The sequence below is a fragment of the Pungitius pungitius genome, chromosome 7, assembly GCF_949316345.1.
Source record: "Pungitius pungitius chromosome 7, fPunPun2.1, whole genome shotgun sequence".
Taxonomy (NCBI): Eukaryota; Metazoa; Chordata; class Actinopteri; order Perciformes; family Gasterosteidae; genus Pungitius; species Pungitius pungitius.
The window spans coordinates 14,049,147-14,072,424 of NC_084906.1; the positions used below are offsets into that span (position 1 = coordinate 14,049,147).

At 45.9% G+C, this 23,278-nt stretch overlaps 1 protein-coding gene across 1 annotated transcript; it reads right to left on the minus strand.

Moving 5' to 3' along the window:
* Positions 1-869: 869 nt before the first annotated feature.
* tsc22d2 (TSC22 domain family 2) lies at positions 870-22,682 on the minus strand. Its single transcript, XM_037469449.2, has 3 exons — positions 20,366-22,682; positions 3,201-3,252; positions 870-3,098 (listed from the first exon to the last, which is right to left on the minus strand). Exons 1-3 carry the CDS (start codon positions 21,928-21,930, stop codon positions 2,802-2,804), a joined length of 1,914 nt encoding a protein of 637 aa, XP_037325346.2. The 5' UTR covers positions 21,931-22,682; the 3' UTR covers positions 870-2,801.
* Between the last annotated feature and the right edge of the window lie 596 nt (positions 22,683-23,278).

Below are 23,278 nucleotides of genomic sequence, written 5' to 3' on the forward strand. Positions count from 1 at the left end.
GATCAAATCCCAAAGTTTAGTTCCTGGTTCCTGGAAACTTATCAGATTACAGAGAACCTGTTCTTACATGATTGCTGGCTGAAAACCTGAATGCTGAGACCATTAAATTTAAACATAAATAATGTTTGCAGTTTGAATCATATTAGTAATTAATAATAATTACTAGTATGGCATGTTCCATTTGAATATCACTATCAATTTTGGCCACAGGTTGTCCAAGAAGTTAAGATATTATTTTGAATAACTTTAATTGCTTGTTTCCTGGGGATTTTCAAACTGCCGTCTCATTTCTTCAGAAGTTCAGTTCCTTAACTTTAAACATAAAAAATGTTTGCAGTTTGAAATACCTTTATGCTTGAATCATAATAGTAATTAATAATAATTACTAGTATGGCATATTCCGTTTGGATATCACCATTAATTTTGGCAACAGGTTGTCCAGGAAGTTGAGATATTATTTGGAATAACTTTAATTGCTTGTTTCCTGGGGATTTTCAAACTGCAGTCTCATTTCTTCAGAAGTTCAGTTCCTTAACTTTGTTCTGTTTAGTCTCCAATATATTTTGACACGATACAAAAGAAAAAAAAAATCTAAAAGAATTAAATTAGCTGCCTAAGTTTCAGTGACCTGATACGGTGCAGAGTAAAAAGCAAGCGTTTTTTCCTGCAAAATATCTGCTGTCAAAAAGACTTGCTAATCTGGACTGATAATCGGTTAAATTGTTTAAAACAGATCTTATACAACGATTTAAAGATCTCAGTTCATGTTTGTGAAAGGGAAAATCTTGGATGTTTGATATTCTAAGTGTTTACTAATATAAGTAATGAGAAGATTTCCTGGTGGAAAAAAAAGCTTGACAACATTCTCTTAATAAAACAGTAATTTATTTTTGACTGAAAACTAAAATTGTCTGAACAGCACATTACAAGGGCATTGTTAAGATTTTCTCCAAGGCTCAGTGATCACTTTCATACAGTACACTTGGCATGTACACACCATCTCCTTCAAATGAAAGAAAAACAAAAGAATACTCTAAAGAACTAAGCCAGTTTGCAACAAAAAAAAAGGGGAAAAAGAAAACCAGTCGATCCTGTAGAAAGGATGACCAAGCATTTTGGTTTAGTTCTAAGCCACAAAGGAAGAAACCGAATCGCTGTGCGGTACGGCAGAACAAGAGGCACGAAAGACACGACACAGACATCCCAGAATATCCTCACACACACGTTTTTAAAGGGCGAAAAGTTTAATAGTTTCCATCGTCTTGTTCCGTATATTATTTTTGTGTAAGCAAAGTGTTGGTAAACTACAATCGAAATCTATATGTTGCATTCATTAAATACATTAAAATCTGCAATGTAACAAAACCATTTCTCTGCGTGGGAAAGTTGCCACGGCATCGACATGAAAGCAGAAAAAAAGCAGCTCCTTCTCTGACAAACACCTCGACTACTCGACCCTCTGACCGTTGTTCCTTCTTTCCCAATCATTCAGACGGACAACTTCACACAAAATAAGAGTGCTGAATAAAAACATGAGGTAAGAAATAGGTTTGATTATAGATCATGCAGAACATGCAAAAGAGCAACAAAAAAGAAAATGTAGGGAAAATAGGAAAAAAGGTTGTGCATTTAAAAAAAAAAAAAAAAAAGACTTCCACAGCTTCGCGTCTTTGGTTATAAAGTAGGTCGAACCATTTCACAGCTTTTCATCTCCCAGACCAAACCCCTTAATTCATTTCTGTATTTCATTTTGACTGAAAAACTAGGAAAAAAAAGTAAATTAATAGATTTCTTTATCGGAATATCCCATCACAAACAGGTGTTCTCCTGTACAAACCCTACTTTCTCTTTATACTTACAAAATATACATTCAACCTGGATTTCACCCAATATATAAACTCAGCTTTAGTGTTAGCACTATTTCATGATAACAACATTTCTATACTGGAACTTATTGCCTACTTTATTGAGATCTAGTTGTTGAATGAGACAACCAAATGTAATACCTGACAGATTCTAAAAGACCAAAAAGACCAAAGAGAAAAAGGTTTTTTGTTAATAAGTATATCCATGACATTGTTCAGTTACATTATGAAAATAGCAGCCCTGAAATAAATAAATTCAAATACTAAAACTGAAATAAAGGGGGGGGGGGGGTATGATTCATGTCAAAGTATGGTGGCTCTGAGAAGACAACAAGCTTTTTGTTGCAGCATAATGAGCCGAGGCTCTCAACTCCCAAGCCGAGGCACCCGCATGGCTTCCTGCTACTCTCAGGGGGGGGGGTCCTCTCCCAAGGCACCCTGGCCTTCCAGCCGGGGAGCGACGGGGGGATTAAGGGTCCTTGGAGGACGGAGCCTGGTGGATGTCACAGGACCCTTGTCCCTGTTGTGCAGTTGAACCGCCCCTTACCACCACCAAAAAAACCTTCCCAGAGCCCTTTGACCCCTTGTCCTCCTGCATCCACAACAGGCAGTTGGATGGTGTGCACCCACTCGCCTGCTCCCTCCTCTTCTTGCAGCCCACCACCGGCACCCAGTAAGACGTTTCTGAAGGGATTGGTTGATATCTTAATAACGTGAAGCCCGGAGACAAGCCCGGCAAGCGAACCTCGAAGCGCGGCGCTCGGTGGCAAACAAAGATTTTGCTGTTTGGTGATCTCCTCAAATGGAGCACACTGAACACAGAGACGAGCCGGTCGCTTTATGAAGCCAAGGGGACGGCAGCAGTTGGTGTCTTTGCTGACAGGATCTTCCACTCCCGACAGTGAAAAGTGTGCGTTTGAGCGCGTGTAACTGGGTTCACGCCGAGGTGATGTTGGGATGATAGGGGGCGCTCTGGCCCCCTTCGTGGCGAGCGAAGGGGCCGTTGTTGTTGTCGATGACGACGAGCGGGTGCTGCTGCAGCGATGGGGGCGTGCTGCCGCCCTGGTGGAGCTGACTGGAGACCTGGCCCAGCTGATCCGTGTTGGCCAGCGACTTGAGCACGGCGTTTTCACGCTCCAACATAGAGTTCCTCTCGTATAGCTCCTTGATCTGCTCCTTCAACACCTCCACCTCCTCGCGAACCGCATACATCAGGTGGCTCTTCACCAAGTCCTGAAAGAGAGGCAAAAAGGAGAGACTAACTTTAGCACTCTGATGGAAGCAATTTCCACCTCACACAGCTGTGTGTGGGGAAACACCTGGGGGAGAACTCACCATGGCTTGCTCGATCTTGTTATCAATTGCGACGACGCTGGCGCCAGATGCACTGTGGAGACCAAAAAAAAACACTTTAGATTGAAATGAGCGCTTTCACATTGAGAAAATGCCCAAGTCTGTTGTAGGATATTTATTAACTCAAATGAAGGCGTATTGAGAAGTACAAAAAATCCGGTTTCAAACTCTTAATGGAAAGTGTCAAAGACTTTCAAAGAGTCTGTTAAGTGTTATCAAAGGGCTATAAAAAAACAACCAGTTACAAATATGGTGCCGTTTATAAAAATACTGTACTAAATCAGCATACTGTGGATTTACACAAACAAGCATTAGGGTTAGGCAATAACATACTTTGCAAAAGGCTCCACCTGTCATGGGTCAACATTACACTCCAGACAGGTCTACTGCTCACACAGAATTAAGTGAATAGAACAGCAGCCGTTTTAAAAAACTTTTAAGTTTTAAAAAAAAGGCGTAAAAGTGCTGCCTCACCATTCATTCATTCATTAATTGTTGACTCAAAGAATGCGTGCACCAGCAGGAGCTCTGATAACAATCCGAGGGAGGATTGTTTGAACACCAAGTCGCGATGACATCAGACGCATCACAATCAAATCAGACCACAAATACCTGGAGAGGTTTGTGTGATCCGACCGATAAGAGGACAAAGACGACCGGATTGTGGTAACATTTCAGCGAGGGCTTGTCGGATCGGATTAACGGCATGAACCAGCCTCAGAAACGACACGCGGATTCAAATTGTTACAACATTAAAACACTTAATAAAGTCAATTCACAGTGGCCAACAACACGGGAGACAGGACGCGCGAGGGGACACAAACACGTCGGACACTGTGGACGCCAAATGAGCAGATTTCAATGTGTTGAAAAACGTGGCTGAACGTCAGTTAAAAGCTCCAAAAAGGCATCGCGTGCGTTTCATAAGAACAAGATTTGAAGTGAACTATGTTGGCAAAGAACTACCAGCAAACAGATACCACGCGCACACTGAAGCCACCAAGCCGAGGGAAACGCACATAAACACGCGGCAGAGAGCGTGCACGCGGGTCCTTTACCTGACGCTGCGCGCCCTGTAACACGCCAGGCGGCCCGGCGGCGAGCACGGCAGACTGTAGCTCATTCTGCAGCGCATGTTCTCGGGTTCCGGGAAAGGGTTTCTTCCGTGGGCCTGCAGCTCTCCTCGGAGTGCTTCTTCGTTTTGCGCGTGGAGCAGAGAGCGCGTGTTAAATGTCCCTGGGACACGTGGTGAGAGGAAGAAGGGGGCGGAGTTAAGCGGCTCTCTCTCGCTCGCACACTCGCTCACTCAAGACTTGTAAGTGCCCACTCGGTTTAGATTCCCGTGGAATCTAGAGTCTAATACGCAAGGTAAGAGGGACACCCCTTTGTGAGACATGAAGGCTGTGAGAGAAGACATTAGGGACAACGAGAGCGCAGAATGTCCCCAAGTGGTTCTAAACACAGGCTCGATCCAAGTAGCCATTCACAGGCAGTGAATGGGGGATCCTGCCTGAAGGAGTAACCACAGATTTTAGAGAGACACAAGGAAAAGAAGAAAAAGAAAACCAAAACTATTTGTTGCCGTTCATTGTCCAAGGAAAACAAAGCAGACTGGACATTTGATTCGAGGCAGACATGTGGCGGTTTATATAAGGACCGCTCACTGCTTTCACCTCGCAGACTGCAGCGGGGGCAAACCTGCACTAGTCCCCCAAAACACAGTGTCCGGGACCACAAGGCAGCACATTCCAAACTTTGGACACCGCCGGCCTCTAAAACCAGAGACATCTGTCAGAGCCACCATCACGCTGCGACAACACGCGGCCCAGTTCTTCTCCGTGAGGAGCGCTCGACCTCTTGTACCCGCCTTGACTCTGGAGGCAGCAGAAAAGGTGTCAGCTTCACGCTCTCACTGGAAGTATTTCAGTGATGAACTTTATGTCATCTTTCCCTCTGGGGGCATCGCACGACGTCTCATGGCACCGCAACTCTAATGCGTTCTCCAGTAAAAGCACAGATGCAGCGGCACAAGCCGTTGTCACGACGCATACCAGCACTCCCTGTGGGGAGGGGGTGGGCGGCAGCTGAACAAATGAGACCTCAGCCTTTCAGTAACCCTCCAACCCCCCCCCCCCCCCCCCTCCCTCCCTCCCTCGGTAAGTGCATTTCAAAACAATAGCTGCCGCTCTCTTTCCGATGCAAGAGAGCCCGGGCCCCACGGGGCCTTCGTTTTGTACGGTGCAGTTCGGCCGATGCGCCAGATGAGGTCGGCAGAGGCTCCGACACAACCGAGCCGCTCTGGACTTTCCTAAACGATCACTTGTGAGTGACGAAAACAACCGCGAACGAACATGCAGCTGCAACGAGGCGCAGAGAGCTGAAAGTGGCTCCTCTATTGGGCCCTGAAACCAGCCAACTACCGATGCCCGTCTCTGGTATTTCCTCCACTTAGAGACCACCACGTTCGTCTATCCTATTTGATCAATTAAATCAAGTCGAGCTAATCAACACAAATACAGGAAAACATGGGACAGGTGGGGGGAATAAAATGTTTGTAGGGAAGTTTAACTTATTTTGGAAATATGTCTTGTCAAGGGCAAATGTTGTTATAAACAGTTTTGTTTACTCTTACGGTACAATACACTTACATCAGCAACTTAAAAAGCAAACATTTGAGGCCAATAGTCATTCAAGTGCCTAGGGGAAATAGATAGATCAAGTAGATAAGATTTGTTTTGCCACAGCTTGCGGAGATTTAATCTTCACCCTTGTGCACTGGGTTTGAGTGACATTCCTACGTTTTAATCTAGAAACCAAAATAAATGATTGTGTTTGTCGTGACGCAAACCTGAAACTGTATTTTCGGGTATTTCGTGAAGCAAAACTTTAAATCCCCTGAGACAACTCCTATTTGCATTTTTTTTCGTATGCCGTGTTGTTGAGACTTGTCTTGAATGGTGGTCCATACTCCAGGTAGATACTGTATGAACTGCAAACTTCAATTCATTTTATTTTGTATAGCCCAAAATCGCAAATCACAAATTTGCCTCAGAGGGCTTTACAGTCTGTACACATGCAACATCCGCAAACTGCAAAACTGACTTTTTAATCTTACTTAACTAATCAATGAATCCACCAAACCTTTGTGTGGTGTATGACAGTTTATATTGGTAATTCTTGCGTGTATATTTTGATACTATTTTACTTTATCCTATTCCTATGTTGAACCAAGTCAAATGCCTCTATGTTTAACATATGTTGCAATAATTTGCATCCGATAAGATTTCCTTTGAAATTACTTCGAAGCCACAACTTGTATTACTTGATGAGTTGATGCCTGAATGCCAGCATGCTCGTCAGGAGGCGTGTTAACTACCGCGTTTACAGTTTAACAAGAATTAAACCACAGCGAACACGGAACTGGAAACCCTTAAAATTCCCAGTAAATACCGACATTTGCATATCGCACTGAAATAGTCCCAAACCAAAGAATCCCTTTTAGCCACTTCGGTCAGCCGCACTGGAAGGCCTCGAACAATGGCGACAATTGCAGGATGTTCAAAGCGTGTTAATATGCGCCTCCGAACCTGTTTCAGATGGTCGGGATGTGTCGTCTACACAAATGGCGGTCCGGGCCAACACAATGGACACTACAAGGCAACCAGACGGACCCACAGAGATCCCAGAGTGGGGATAACGTGGGGGGTGGGGGGGGGGGACGGGGTTGATATGTCTAGCGTGCACTCAAAGAGTCCCGAGTAGGTGTGTACGCTGCCAACAAACTTCCCGGTCAACAGACCCGAGGAACTGTCCCACGCCAACCCTCGGCGGTTACATAATCCCCAGACCGGCGCACAAATATCAAATTCTGCACGTGACGCAGTGTGATGGCCCGTTCTCCCCCCCGGACACTTCCACCGGATGAACCGGACACCAGGGAGCATGAGAATGACACGACACCCTCGGGGACTTAACGCGAAGAAGATTCGTACTTGAGAGAAACGGCGGATAATCGCTCATTTAAAAAGGCTTATGGAGTTGTGGCCTTAAAAAAAGCCCTTTAAAAAAAAAAAAAGAAGCCTAAAACAACTGCTAGCAAGGATGTTTGTACGAGGCGCCGGCCAAGCCGCCCTTAAGCTTGGTTTAAACTCGCCGGAGTGAAGCCGACACAAGGCCGAGTAGGCCAGAAAAAATGAAGAGATTGGTCACGCCGTGCGCCTGTGAATTTTGTACCTTGCCAAATGTGCTCTTCAAAGCTTTAGAAACAGGCGATCTTCTAATTTAATGTTCTGAATGTAACATTAGATTACGTCAACCAATGCTACGGGGAGTAAAAACTCCGCGGCTAAGCCACAGTGTAACGTGACCATCAACCTCCGTGTGCAAATACAGCGAGGCACCATGGGAAGGTGTCGCCAAGGCTTGAATAACAAGACAACAAGACCTTCCGCTTGCACCGCGTGCCTCCACACCACGTTTTACTACTTCTCCCTGGGCCTCCCCGAGTGGTTTGGGCCCCGGTGGAACTTGTTTCTCTCCATGTGGATTGAGACCTCACTGGAATGTGTTAAAAAAGTAATGGCGTTAATGGGGGAAAAACCCCGGCACCGTCGGCATTAACGGGCCTCTGTATGCAGCGGAGCGTTCATCACGGGTTCAAGGACTTGGCCTCGCGTCGTCATCCTCCTCCCTGAAGTGCGGGCTTTGGGCGTCACGCTGATGCCATTAGCCTCAGCTGCTGCGTCTCACTCGGGCTTCCGTGCGGCTTTCGCACAGCTGGAGCTTCCATCATATGACACAGAAGGAGACACGTGTGCGCAGCAAACCATTCCTGTATAAATAAAAAGGTCAAACGTTGGGGGATTTTCCAGATACGAGGGTTGACTAAGTTGACTGTTAAAGCAGCGGAGAAACAGGGTCACGATTACCATCCATCAATTCCTCCCCGCATTTAAGAAGAAAGGCCTCCTTAACCCTGAGATATGTACAATGTCAGGTCTTATCATGTCCATGAGGCGCTGGAGGGGGCGGGGGGGGGGGACTCCCGAGTAATCCCTTCAAAATGATGTGCTTACTGTTGAATGTGCTTTTAAGAAAGACCCTGAAATTGAATTGGTACATGTTCTCTGAGGATACGCCCCGCGGCTTGTTAGCAATCACAACGTGTGTTCTTCGTTTGTATTGAGGGAGGGTGATTACGAGTCGGTGTCAAGAGAAAAGGCCCATTTGGTTTGAAAACGACCAGATGTGGAGCTAAACGGTGATATTTTCTAGAACTTCCGTCCTGTTGGCGCGTGACGCAGCAGCGCTCCCACGTTTCAGCGTTCCTCCCAGTAACGCCGTGTTTATTTCTGTGTCATAAACAGCATAACTGGTCTGGATCAAGTAACTCTCTGTGGCCGAGCGTGGGGCCACTAATCAAGGGTGCTCAGCTGGAATATAAATCTGCCTTTTCTTTATAGTCCGTAATCATAAAGTTGATTATTGTGGGCTGCAGGCAGTAAAAGAGCTGCTTCAGTCGGGACCAATCACGGCCTCACAAGGTTTCCATTCAGCACACCAACAAATTGCTTTCCTGGAATGTTAACAAATGCCGAGTGTGACTTCTAATTCAGTTAGGCTAAAATTAATTAATGTCTCTCTTGTCGAGCTGATAATAGGAGGAGATTTCAGTAGAGCTGTGGAGGATCAGATGAGGGTCAATCATATTTTGAGCTCGGGAAACGGCCGACCCGTGGTTATTCATCAGCCTTTAGACCTGTGGGGGGGAACTTTAAGATCCGGAACGGGACGAAAAGAAGTGGTTGTCTCATTGTAAACAAGACTGTATTGCATGTGAAAATAAAGTTGAGTGGTTTTGCAGTAGATTCCCAAAGGGCTCCTTTTTGCCTCCAAACTATCCATGTGCAATCCACTCTCCACTTCCAACAAGTCCGACCTTGCTGTAGAGCTGGCTCACGGATACTCCGTCAAGTTTACCTGCGGATCCCTGAAGGGCTTTTGACTAAAGCGTCACCATTAGTCACTGAGCCCACAGGCCAATTGAACTGGGAACTCAAAATAACACACTCCCTTAACGTCTCATCTGGCCCGACTCGTTTCAAGAAGAATATCTTCAAATGGATGTTGATACATGCTTCCTTTGGTGCGTCACAAATTGCAAACCCATGAAAGTTACCGCTCCATTATTCCATTAATTGTCTCAATTTTTTTTTTAAAGTTACTAAAAATCTAGCTGTCTGAACCCTGACGTGAGATATCATTTCATGGCTTAGCAAGCCAAAAATACGTTCAACCAAAAAAAGCAGCCACTTTCAACGTTTGTTTGTTGCCGTTTGTTAATTAAATCTCCTTGGCAAAGAGTCAAGATCTCAAACAGCCTCCTTGAGACAGCGCACGGGAACAAAAAGTGTCTGACTAATGTAAACCACTTAGACCGTGTACATATCTACTCCCAAATCAAAAGGCGACTGGTAGTCATTTCCCTACGGTACTGACGGTACTTCACAGGTACACACATGTTTTAAATTCATCAAGAATCCATTGATATTGCAGCATAAACCTTCAAAGGTTTCCATTACTCCACAACTCCACAGTATAATCAATATTATAAGCAAAGATACCCAAATACTTCTGCACTGATAGAAAAAGGATATGAAGTCCGCAAAGACCATGAACTCTCATGAACTCTTTTTTGTCTTCAAACACTTGGTTTATGCTTGCTATTTAGAATACAATCACAGTACCATTTTCTCAATATTGTTATCTTTGAACAGCTGTGAACATCTTCCTGGATATGTTGATGGTGTTTATGATGTATGATGCCCCCCCCCGTACGTTTTCTACCTCCATGAATCAATAAATCAGAGTCAGTATTTTGCAGCTTCTCGTCTAAAAATACAACACTGACTTCCGAGAACCTGACGTAATACAACATAACCCATGTCATGTTATCTCACTGAAAGAGGCTATTTGGAGTGCTGAAGTTCCCCCCCGAACCCTGTGCATGTTGTAGCACAATTTCCGTAAAATGACACTTCAAGACAACAGCAAAACTGAAGAGTCAAGATGGACATTTTCTTGTAGAGTGCACGTGGTTCAAAGCGGTGCAAGGTCTAGTTTAGTCAGCCAGTCCAGGCAACACACACACACGTGTAAACACACCCACGCTCATACCTATTGTTGACCGGCTTTAACCCTCGCAATCTGCTAGGCCGGAAAGCCTGGTAGAAAGCAGTGGACGGGTTCCTGTATATTAATGAAGGAGGAAATAAAGACAAGAGACAAGGCCAGGTCAGTGGAAACGGTGATGCAATCATAATGGCCCAGGCCTTATCTTCTACTGCCACACACTTTCATTCATACCCACGCTGCATCTACACATTATCTCTCCTTGTTAATCGTCACTTTGAATAATATCGAATGAAATAATTATTTTAAAAGGTGTCAATCTCATTTAACTAAGTAATCTACGCCGTGAATGGCGTAACTCATGGTGATCAAGCCAATGGCTAACTAATGAAAATAATGCAGTATTATGGACTTTGTGTCTGTGGTAACTGCTGGTACCACCGTCAAATTATTTTCTAAGATTTGTCAAGAACAATAAAATAAAAAGACCAAAAAAATAGATGGAGAATGCATCCTTTTGTTAGTATGAATCTGCTAAAAAAAAAAAAAAAAACATTTTTGAAAACTGCCAGGTGGGGATTTGTTTTCATCAAGTTTTGTCATTAGTTCGTAACTTCATACAATCTCATGTCTAACAACACACCGCTTTAAGCAGGTATTTAAGTTAAATTCCTGCTTAATTGCTTAGGATTGACACGAAACTTGTATTGTATTTTATTTTTTAACTCACTAACGCATGACTGAGACAGGAAGTCAACGTTTCCCCTCATCCATAAGGGTCGTGAATTTACCAATACTTTAAAACTAGATGGCCCGACTGACTCTAAACGGGGGAAGTTTTCCCGACGTGAGATACAATGACAAACTATATCAAATATTTAGCAGCTTTCAGGTAATTGCGAGCATGGGGTGGAAATGATATAATCTCCGCTTTAGCGTCTGCATTGTAGAAGGCGAATGAAATTTTGTTCTCCTTTTACCTGACTAGAAGGGTAATACTGGCTAAAACCTCTTTTTTAATATTTATTATAAATCAGAGAACACGACACCTTTCGTATAACACTGGTGGCTACAAACAGGAGGTGAAGCGCCGCAGCACGTGGTCCTGCCGGGTCAAAGCTCACAGGAGTTAACCTTCTGTCCACACTCAAACCGTAAAACAGGAAAGGCTCGTCCTCCTGTAAGAACAGGCCGGGTCCACTGGATGATTGAGAGTTAAAAAGTCAAAGTGAGGCTAACCATGCGCTACCGCACTGCTGACTGTCGTGAGTGATTTACAGGCCGAGGTTCCTTTTCTGAGCCCGTCCGCCACACCCCACACACAGCAGCTCAAGACTTTCTAGCTTCCCCGTGCAACGCTGAGGTATTTAGACACAGCGGACGTTTAATGAGCCCGCAACAACACACTTTAACACTCGGGCGGAGATCTTGGCCCTCTGAAGGAGTGAAAATTCCTGTATTCATTGGGACACGGGTGGAATTCTGTGCGCATGATGAGTTCATCTGGCAGATTGGAGGCAAAGACTTATCCAAAATGGGCACTCGAGGGAGAAGCAGCAAATTTAAACTCATGGATAATGGAGAATTGGAAGTGGGAGGCGTGGCATGCTACCTCAGGGGTGCGTGAGGAGGAAGAAGTGTGCATCTGTCAGTCCTTTATGTTGCACCGTGACGCCCCCCCCCAGGCTTCCCTTCGTGTACATATCCGTGCCTCTGTAATGCACCAGGTGCCTGGAGGTGTACACTGCATTAGTTGGAGGCATTAAGGGAGGGGGGACCTTTGTTTTGGGTTCTTTTCCTGACTGAAATGTTTGCCATGAAAATCTTAACGTTAACGTGTGTTGCAGCCTCTGACTTTGATAAACCCTTGGCATCTATTGAAAGAGAACATGCTGTGCTTTGACCTGATTGGCCTAATTTGACTACTTCCTCATTGTGTGAAAAGATAAAAGGTTGATAGGTAGGAATGCCGATTTAACCTTCTCTTTGATTCAAAGCAGCAAGTATAATTTGCCAAATAAGTTTAGTGGGGACTTATCCTGATATTTGACTGATGTGGACCTGAACCTGTACTCTTTAATCAACAATCTTTGTATCTGGCATTAGTAAAATGGATATACATTATTGATATTGAGGGGTATCTTCATCAAAATAAACAGGTATTATCTTGTGAAAGACAATATTGCAGTAGATTACTTATTAAAAGGCTGCAACTTTTAAAACAACATGTTGGCCATATAATGATTGAGAATCCATTTAAAAAGGGACAAAATATAATTTGAATAACATCGCAATCTGCACAGAATTAAAGTTCAACATAACTTGGTTGTTACATTTAAAGAGTGTTCTTATTTGCATAACCACTTACACATTGAGCAACCGCCATTCAAGATGCCAGAAGATGGATCTCCCATTTCGGTTGGGTTGCCTGAAGCGAAGTCGTACTACACTGTCAGATCTGAGAGGCCGGTCTCATAATTTGTGATTGACAAGGGCTTTAGCAATAGAAAAGCTCTGCTGCATAGAGACGCTGTCAAGTCAAACGTCAACTACTATTTGCAGCAGTACACGAGATCTAGGACACAGAAATTACGACAATTATTACATGTTACATTACATGTTGTAGAACAGCAGTGGATTCCATGATGTGCTCGGTTCAGCAGAACAGGAGCTTCTAAAAACAAGTATGTTCACAAATCCCTGAGCTCTGACAGGTTAACAATCGTAGCACAACACACACGCACACACGAGATAAAGAGCAGAATCGCAAGCAGGACTTTGCTCGTAAAGCTCTTTTCAACCCTTAAGCTGCAGCCTGGGCCCGAGTAAACACGGGCTCCCCGGGGGTCACTGGAAAAAAAGGCCTCTTCTTTCAATGGAGCAAATTTAACTCCCTTTAGAATCACTTAAAAACAAGCCAATCGTCTGTACGCCCCCTACACCGCTCTATCCTAATGACGCGCATACGAGGGGGCGGCGGCGGCAGAATCACGTCGCCAGAGAAATGGGACGTGACCCGGGCCACTGAGCGCTGATTGGGAGACGCCGTGGGAGAGACAGGAAGAGGCTCAATCGCAAATTAGGATGTGACCCCCTGCATGGGGCCAAAGTCAGGCAAAGCCCCCAGCTGTGCTGCTACAGGACCCTGCCCACTCCCCTATGCGAGAGAGCCCGGAAGCCCGTCTGGGTAATTGTGACTCAACCTAAAAAAAAAACTCAGCAAATAAGAGCACAGTTCAAGCTTCAGCGGCGTTTACACCTCTGCAGAGACGAGGAAAACATCTGAAGTCCGTGTAAGATGAGGGAAAATATGTCACACGGATATGAGCATTCTTGTAAGCGCAGGGTGATAAGTTCTGCTCAAGTTACACGTAATCGTTACCGTGAAATGCGGATGACTCTGTGTAATTTTGGAACTGGGCTTCGCTAATTCAACTGGCCGGGCGGCTGGTAGCATCGGCCCGGAGCTACAAAGCCACCATGTCGGCTCAATTTCACTTAGCCGCGCTCGAGTTCATTGACTCTCTTGGTTAAATAAAGTGTAAAATTGGTTCCTGGAGCGTGAGTTTGGCCAAGTGAACTCTGCGATACTGGCCGACGGGTCCGTTTCTGTCTCGGGCTTGTGAGCTCTGTGGTGACTCTGTTTGGTTTTGATTAGGAAGGCCAAGTTAAAAGAGAAAAGAAACGTTCCTCACAGGCTGTATTGCTGGTTTTCAGTGAATCCATATCTCTATAAAGCAGTGGCACCTTTGGACACTACTGCGACTGCACGCTATGACCAATACCCTGCACCGTTCATAATTCCCTCTTTAATCTCCATTTTATACTGCCAAAGAAACATTCCCATTCTCATCTGTTTATTCAGGTTTCTCACAAGCTCAACTTTGTTAGATAACCTGTGAACACATGACAGTGTTATAATTCACCCTTGTCTTTTATGAATAGAGCTTTAAAAATAAATCTTTTAACCTTAGCGTTTATCTTTGTTAGCTCTGTGATATGTAAACCCTTGTGTGCATTAGAGTGTTACTTAATCATTGAACATAAGTTTTGAGTAAAAAGTGGCAACTGGATGCACGGTTTTACTTGATTAATTGTAAATTCTGAACGCCGAATGTGCTTAAATACTTTTAAACGATTATTTCCTGAGCCACATTCATTAAGACGGGAAAATGTTCCATTGTTTGGCGTGACGTGATGTTTTTTGGAAGGCATGGTTCCGAGAAGGAGCCGATTGGAAACAAAACAAGGCTGATCAGATTAAATATCCAATGAATAGGTATGGTGGGAAACCATCCATTTCCACTGAGAGAGAAATGACGACAAAGGGTTAGCAGGGCGCTTCTTCAGCTCACACGTTGACCTCAGAGGCCGACTCTCATGAAGAACACGGAGGCACGGCCCTGTGTAAGTTCAGCGCGAAGCAGTCATGCTCACACCTCACCGCCGTGCTACCCAGCAGCTCTGATGACAAAAAGAGAAACTCTAGACAAAGTTGAGGAAGAGGAAGGAGACAACAGAGGAAGTGTTTGACAGAATCAAAGCAGGAAATGCAGATGTGTTGCAAAAACCTGGGCTTCTCAGCTGAAAAACAAATGAAAAATGTACCTGGGGAAGGAGGGGGGGGGGGGGGTTCATGGCCTGCCTCGCAGAACAGATGTGACCTTAGTTAACTGCTATGAAGGCTTTCTTAGGGGTTAAGAACACTTGAATCCAAAGCCAAACCTTCAAAACATGACATGACTGATTGAGTGATGTAGTGACCCGAAATCCACAACAGTTAAAACCAAGGAACATCTCCTGTGCTTCGCCGTGTATGGAGTTTAATACCGGGGGGGACAACTAGTTAGGAAGAAGTTTGGGACAAACCGGGTTGGTGGGAGACAGTCCGTGAATGACAAAAATGACTCCTGGACCCTGGAGCCGCAGAGAAGACATCAATCACTCTTTCTTTAAACCTGAGCCTGTGTCCAAGTCTATCAGCCAATCCCACACTATCATACAACAACACACAGAGTCTCACGCACGCACAACTGAGCCGGCTCAGTAAACGACACCCATTGAAAGGCAGCAAAGAGGATGAATGACTCAAAAGGCAGCTGGCGTGCTTTCCACACATCCTCATTACTCACTGTTCAGTCATGTCGGGGCTCCTCTGAAAACCCTGATGTTCAGCCCTCGTTCCCGCACACGAAGACGCTGGGTGGCTGAGACACACACCTCCAATGAACTGGTTAGCTTATTTAGATCGGAGGACCTTTATATTAATTTAACTTCTTCACCATGCCTAAAGACTAAGCACTTCCTCTGCGAAACCCCCTCATCCCCGCAGCCCCAAAAGGTGTTTAGCATTTTCTCAACCCCCTTCTTTATTGAGTTTTAAATGTCAACCATGTACTTTCTGATCTTGAAATGCATGAAACAAACTAAGACGAAAGCACTGGTGCCTCGTCGCTTATCTCGCTCTTTCACTTCCTCAATGTTATATGAGAATATCCGACTTTACTGTAAACCGACAGGACAAGAGACAGAAATACTTCAGATGAGTTCTGAGGAAACTCAAGCGCCATAGGTGTCTTTTAAAAGTTTTGCATGATTCATGCTTTCTGTGCGCCGGGGGGGTGACATAAATAATGCATTTTTATACAATCTCACCTCAAGCTGGACTTTGATCATGCCTGTTATGAAACATACTTATTACCACACCATGTAAAATGGTTTAGGTTCAATAAACAATAAAGTGACTATACATTCTCGATCAAATGGATAAACCTAAAACGTGTGGCGGTTTTAACTTGTTTGTGCATCGGGTAATCGTTGCAGACATTAAACTATAGTAATTTAATTAGTTTACGATCAACGTCTTCATTTCTGTAATCGCAAAAGGAGGCTAGCTAAATAACTCCCTTTACAATATTGTGAGCAAAGTGCAAACTGTGAGAAGCACTTTTCTTTTTGCCTGACTGGTACCATGGAACTCTATCCTGTAGCTAGCCTAGCTAGCATATTACATATTTATTGTACATTTTGGTGAGAAAGATTAAACCGATCGGAGAGCAATGTTCAAACTGGTCAAACACTTCAGACCAGTCTAAAATCTCCCACGTCCAGTCACCCCAAACTGCAGGAAAACGTGGCATTAAGCCTGTGAAGATGAAACCGTCAGTTGAGGCCATCAAAAGTTCTCTCTCTCACACACAGGGACATTACCCAATCCCTTGGCTCAACGTCGCCTGCCCCGCTCTGTGCTCAAAGTGCAGAGTGGTGGCGGGGGGGGGGCGCGTGACTTGGTGCTTGCCTAACGTGTTGCTGAACCCGTCCAAAAGGAGGTGTCTAACCTGTTGTGTACTGAGACCATTTGGTAGGGGAAAAACAACAAACAGCCAATGTTTGCACACTGCCCTCATTCCTGGAATAGCCTGCGACATACTTTGCGGCTGATTCGATGGCACCCGGCTCCCAGGACAGACACAGTTCGTTCTGGCCGGCCACCCCGGAGCGTGCTTGTTTACTTGCTTTGGCAGGTCCACTCTAATTGGAAGTGATCCCCTGCTCACATCTCGCCGAGACAACAGGGAGGGTCCTGCTATGCTAACTTATTGAACCACTCTGCCTCACACCGCTGGCCCCTTCAGCTGGGTTTTGAATCACTATAAACAGGTAACAAACGCTGACGTGAATCCAAATCAAATGCACAAGTCGCTGGACTATCACAGAATGAGGAGATTGTCGCTCAGCCTCAGTGTGGCAGACAAGTGTTATTCTTTGTGTGTGTGTGTGTGTGTGTGTGTTAGGAGTTAGGTGAAAACGGTTAATAAGCACTCTGAGGGCATTTCCGAGAGACAGAATTAAATAAAAAGAGAAGTCTGGTGGTTGCTCAACATGGAAACTTTTACTTGAAACTTTCACAAGCAAAGAAAGTAAAGTTCTGTGTATGAAGCGAGGTTCTCTCTTCTGATTAATTCGAAAACCATTATGTTAATTGGGAGCAACATTTAGAGAGTGTTAAGACCAGAGTTAGGCACTGACAAAACACACAAGAGACAGAGAGAGAGAAGGGCAGTGGCCCGGCCCTCCCCCCATCGCCAAAAAAAAAAAAAAGCCGGCACAGGCCCGTCTGCTGGGCCCAGGGCGTCCCACAATCACAGCCATTCAGGGCTCCTGGAATGTATCCCCTGGAAGTTCAGGCAGGTCAGCTATCTGTGGAAAATAAGCTGCTCCCTTGTTTCCAGGCACTGCTGCAACCAAACTACGAACACACACACACACACACACCAAAACTGACTATCCATTCCCCACATTTCCACCAAACTCTCTTTCTGTTGAGCTGTCAAACTGCCAAGGGATCAAATGGAATGATGGCATGTACAAGTTCAGTCTTACGAAACTTTTGACAATTGGCTGTCCCTCCCTATCTCCAGGCCTGGAAGACAGGCTGGCTAGGACTTTAAAGTTATGAGCAACAGCTCATGGTTAAACCCCAGCTTGTACGAAAGGACACACGGCAAATGCCTATTAAAAAAAATGACACTCCACCGGGACAGCCATTGTTTTCCAAACTGCAGGCGCCCCAGTTGGTGCCTGGACGACTCACAATTTCCACAGAGTTGAACCTCGCACACACTTTGCAGCTGACCTTTCAGAAAGCTCACGCTCAGATTACAACTCAATGTGACACTCTGTGTGTGTGTGAGGAGAAATAAATCTCGTGGTTATTTGAGTTTCCACAACAGCACAGTGACTTCATCAGTTGGCTATCAAACTTGTGGAAGCGGTTTCTAAGTTTTGTTTGTCCATATGAGCGTGGAGGCCTTTTATCTGGCAGGAGCAACCCACCGTTTATGAAACACTGTTTGTGACGGGATGTCGGTCGGTCTGAATCCCCACACTGTCTAGGAACAATGACCATGCACCAGGCTCTTGAATCTCGCACGCTTCAATAGGCAAAGGATGACTATGACCGAACTAGGGCTCTCCAGTGTGAATGCGTTGGCTATGTAGGCAGAGAGGTGAGTCACAGTAGTGGCTGCAGCCCAACTCCTCATTGCCCGCGGGAGATATTCACACGCTACGTTCATTACTTCCATTTTCATCGCTGGAAATGTTTGTTTTTTAAAAAGCAGACTGAGACGCCGGAACTGCCTCGAGAAAAAAAATATCTAAACCAACAGTGTGAGGATGAAGATGCAGATGTCCTTCAGCTTAATTAATGTGATATTAGATGAGTGGATTTGTCCCAGCGGCATGGTGCTCCTGAGATCCAAAATCGTTTCACACAGAGGCGAAATCACTCCAATCTCACAACCCCACACCCACAATGCTTTGTTCTACTTTAGTGACTAACTGAAAACAGAACCAAACAATGAAACTTGAAACAGATTCCTCGCCGAGGCTCAGCTGGTGCAGAGAACAAGGAACCTCTGACAGGAGTTTGTTAATCTGTGTCCTGCTATATTTGGTTTTTCCATGAAATGTGTTCTAGAAAGTTATTTAAGTTAACGAAGCATGCTAAACACAACTGATGTACAGAAGTTTGGTGCAAAAGGATCAACAACCAAAAACATCTGGAAGGTTTTTGGCAATATCCTGTTGAGTCAATTTGCAGTCATGCTGTTTGACTTATTTTTCTGGGGGGAAAAAAGTGCTGAAGCCCCACTGGCTATGCAGCAAATTTGTTACAAATTGGACGACACACAAACACTGGACCAATGGACTGTATTTAGTACGAGTTTGCAGGAAAAGTGAAAGCATTTTATACTTCCATTATAGCAGCCCTATTTGACATCCTATATCACAACGCTTGTTTCTAATTATTACTACACGTCCACAGTTTCAAGTATCTAAAATGCAGTCTCATGGGAAAAAAACTTAAACCCCCAACAGGAAGGCAACAAATGGACAGTTTTTTAAACTGATGGCCTCTTGAGGACACACCAATAGCTTATGGGCTGCTATTGCAACAGGTGTGTGCATGTCCTCTCTACCCCTGTTTGCTCTGTCCTAGCCTGCTGCCAGCATCACCATAGCAACACAGACAGCCACTGATGACACACACACACACACACACACACACACACACACACACACACTTCCTCATGAAATCAGTGACAACACACAGGTAGGTGCCCCCAGCACACAATCAACACCTGTGTAATTGTGGTGGAAAAACGTCCCCCTGTAAACAATGATTTGAGGTTACGAATGTCCAAAATCAGGCCTAAACTTCTAAAAGACCCATGAAGACCATAACAGGGGTAAGGAGTATGAATAAAATACATTCAGCATAGACAACGCACATACGTGTGTGTGTGTGTGTGTACTCCAGCTCTCATCTGATTTATTGTCGGCATAAACCTCACCTCTCGAACAACACATCGGACACACCCTAAAGATAGCAACCGTGTTTACATTCGAGAAATACAGTAGGTAAGTGTTTGTTATGACACGGTATAGAGTTAGGAGGCCAAGAGTCTTTCCTAGACAGAAAGGAGAATAAAGCAATGTGTGAGAAGGAGGCTTGAGGAAGGGGATGTGGGCTGGCAAAGAACCAAGTAACCAAGCATTGATTTGTCGGTTGCATCATTAACAAAAGACAGAATATACAGAGTAGCCCGTCTCTGATGGCTCACTACACCTTCCTCTTTACACCTGGAGAAGGAATTCATGTTGGTTTTGTTTGTCCCTGATCCTGAAGCACAACCAAAGATTTGAGTCCTAGCGTGCCTCATTTTGGCACTCGTGAAAGGAAAGGCATTCTCCACAGCTCGCTGTGTGACCACAGTGCAGAAGAATGCAAAAAGGATGTTTAATATGAGGGCAAACTGCCAGATACACACTCACTTCCTCCAACATGCTATGTGTGTTGCGCCAAGTGAAGACTGTACCTCATTTTGCTGATAGTGATAAATACCACATTATTGCTCAATCGCCCACTGAACAACAAAATAATGAAGTGGTAAACAACTTATGGAAGTGCAATCATTGCACAAAGGCATACACGTGTCACATCCTCTTACCTGTCATCATCTACATCCATTGTAATATGGATACCAAACAGGCTGTTGACACCAGGACTGGGCAGGTTGAAGCCCTCGCCGATGAATGGCTTCACACCATCTTTGCCCGCGAACACAATGGCACCGGGCAGAGGATGGCCATCGGACGTCTGCCGGCTATGCCCCGTCTGGTTACTGAAGACGGAGGGAAGGCCTGTCGCTGCTCCTCCGTTGAATCCTAAGGACGCGACAGGTCCTGTGCCGGGCGTCTGACTCTGCACGCCCAGAGGGGTGTCGGTGGTGCTGGGCACTGCGGTCGGTGCGTCTGGACCGCGAGCGGCGGTGGAAGGTGCGGGGGCTGTGCCTGACCCTCCTGACGGCTGAGTCTGGCCCACGTGCTGCTGTGGGCCACTTCCGGGGAGGGTGGGCGCCATGGCTGATGCATTTCCTGCGTGCAGAAGGAGACCCTGGGCTGAGGCTGCCTCACTGCCGGCCGCTTGGGCTCCTGGAGCAGGAGCGGTGATTAGAGGTGACGGTGCCTGGCTAGTTGGTGTTCCACCAGGGAAAGCAGACATAGGAAGGCTCTGAGTGCTGGAGACAAAGTGCTGCTGGCTGTAGTCAGGCTGACCAGTGGAGTGGCCAGTGGGGTGAGTAGAATAGGCAAACTGCTGGGCCTGCGTGGCAGGAGGCATAACGGGAGTATTCTGATGCACGGCACCATTGAGGCTGTTTGAGAGGAAGTTCTGGGGGGCAACGGGTTGCACATTGACCTGGGCCTGCTGCTGCCCCTGTGATGCTGCAGTCGCGTACCCGGTGGGCTGGAAGGCACTCGCCGCTCCTCCGCTTAACTGAGGAGGCACGCCGTAGCCTTGCTGCGAAGGCTCCGGAGGGTGAGGGTGCGCGCCGGAGTAGCCACTGTCCGTGGCGTTCTCCAAAGTCTGTGTGGAAAAAGCACTGCTGGGGACCAAAGAGTTGCTGGCGGGCCCGAGCCCACTGTCCCGGTCTATGCTGTGATCATGGGTTACGGCTGGCTTCATGCCATCCAAAGTTCTATTCACATTCGAATCTGAATCCCTCTCGTGGAACTCGGTGCAAGTCCACCTGCCCCGTCTGAAGGGTTCTCCGGTACCGTGGTCCAGCTTGATGACCCTGAAGCGGGAACTGCAGCTGGTGCTCACGGGAGCTGCGGGAGCCACGCCGGTGGAGTTGGTGGCAGCAGTGACCGTGTGGACGACAGACGGATGGGTGGCCGGGCTCGGGACAAAGGGATGAGATGCAGCTGTATGATGTGCAGGGGCAAAACCGGTGCCAGTACTTTTATAAGAGAGTCCCCCGTTGACAGGGGCCGTGGTATTCGGGTGACCCTCCGGAGGCTCCCCGGCGTTGTTGAACGTTTCCTCGGATGAACTCCGCTCGCAGGTCCCGGGGTCCGCCGGACAAGCGTCGAATCCGGAGGGGTCCTGGAGGAGTCCCTCCGGATCGTCCAGGCTTTCGGTCGTGTCGTCCGGACTGCCCAGATCCCCCTGTGCCTGCGTTACACTCGTGATCTGGAAACAGCTTTTCTTCTTCGCCGGCATTTTCGACATGTTGTACTACCAGCGTAAAGTCTTCGTCTTCTTCCAGATGAAAACTAAAGCGCTGGACTTAATGTCCCGGGACGTACTTCACAGCTGAGGGATGTGACACATACACGTACAATCACAGGACGTTTTCATTTCGTACCTCTTCCTCAGTCTTGTCGGAGAAAAGTGTCACCGAAGCCAGAGACCCCCCCCTAAAGAACTCCCGTAACGTTCCGCGGTGTCCGGCCCCAGCAGACGGGTGACTGGTGCTCCTATCCCCGGCCTCTCTGACACCCGGTCGGCCTTGGCTCTGTCCCGAGAGCGGAGTTGCCAACGGGGCCCTTGTCAAAGTTGGTGTTTGAGCAGCTGCCGCCGGTACTTTAGTCTGAGGCGGGCCCGGTATCGTAGCCCACTCTTCTCTCTCAGCTCACCCACTAGCTAAGTTAGCCGATGTTAGCCAGTTCCCCCAACCTCAGTACAAGCATGTTTGAATTCATGATGTAAACAAACCCGTTGGCTTTCAGAAAAAGAGTGTAATAATCCAGCGCTGGACAGCGAACACGTCTTGAAATCTGTGAAGTTGTGCTTCTCGTCGCGTGGATGACTCACTTTTGGCAGCTGCTCCTAGCTGACAGATAACCACTTTACCACAGGAGCCAAAAGCTAACGCGTAGCTAACTGCTGCCTGCCGCTCTCCTAACCCAACCACTCGACAAGATGGCAAGGGCGAAGTGCATTCTGGGTATTGAGGTCTAACTAGTTTTCTGTCACAAAATGTATATAAGCAAATTAACAACACGATGGATTTTTGAATACTGGTAAGCACATGACGTTTTTGCAGTTGTATTTAAATTTGAAATTGCTTAGTTTGTTTTATGTGACTAATAATTTATCTCTGAAGTCACTGGCGCCACCGTCACTTCCGGGTAACGTCCAATCCGGTAGGTGCAGGAAAAAGTTCGCCAGCAGGCGGCAGATGTTCATGAATTATAAATATAGTTGTATTTACTGTTGCTTATAATACAGCCATTAACGGAACCAATTATTATTGAAATGGACGGTAGACTGTCTAATCCCGACCAACAAAATCATTTATTAAATGTACCTTTGTTACCTGGTATTAAAGTTAGATTTATTTATTTAGACTTTCATCTCTAATTTTCATTTCTAAATAAAGATGGTGTGAAAAGGTGGAAAAACACAACAAGATGTATGACCCAAGTGGTATTCTACAAATGATATTGTGACGGAAGACCCTCAGAACATTACGTATTGGACCAGTTTGAGTATTTTGTGGTTGCTTGTGTTCACACCCACTTATGTCCAGGAAGCGGGAAACGCCTCACACATATGGCCCATGACTATGGTGACC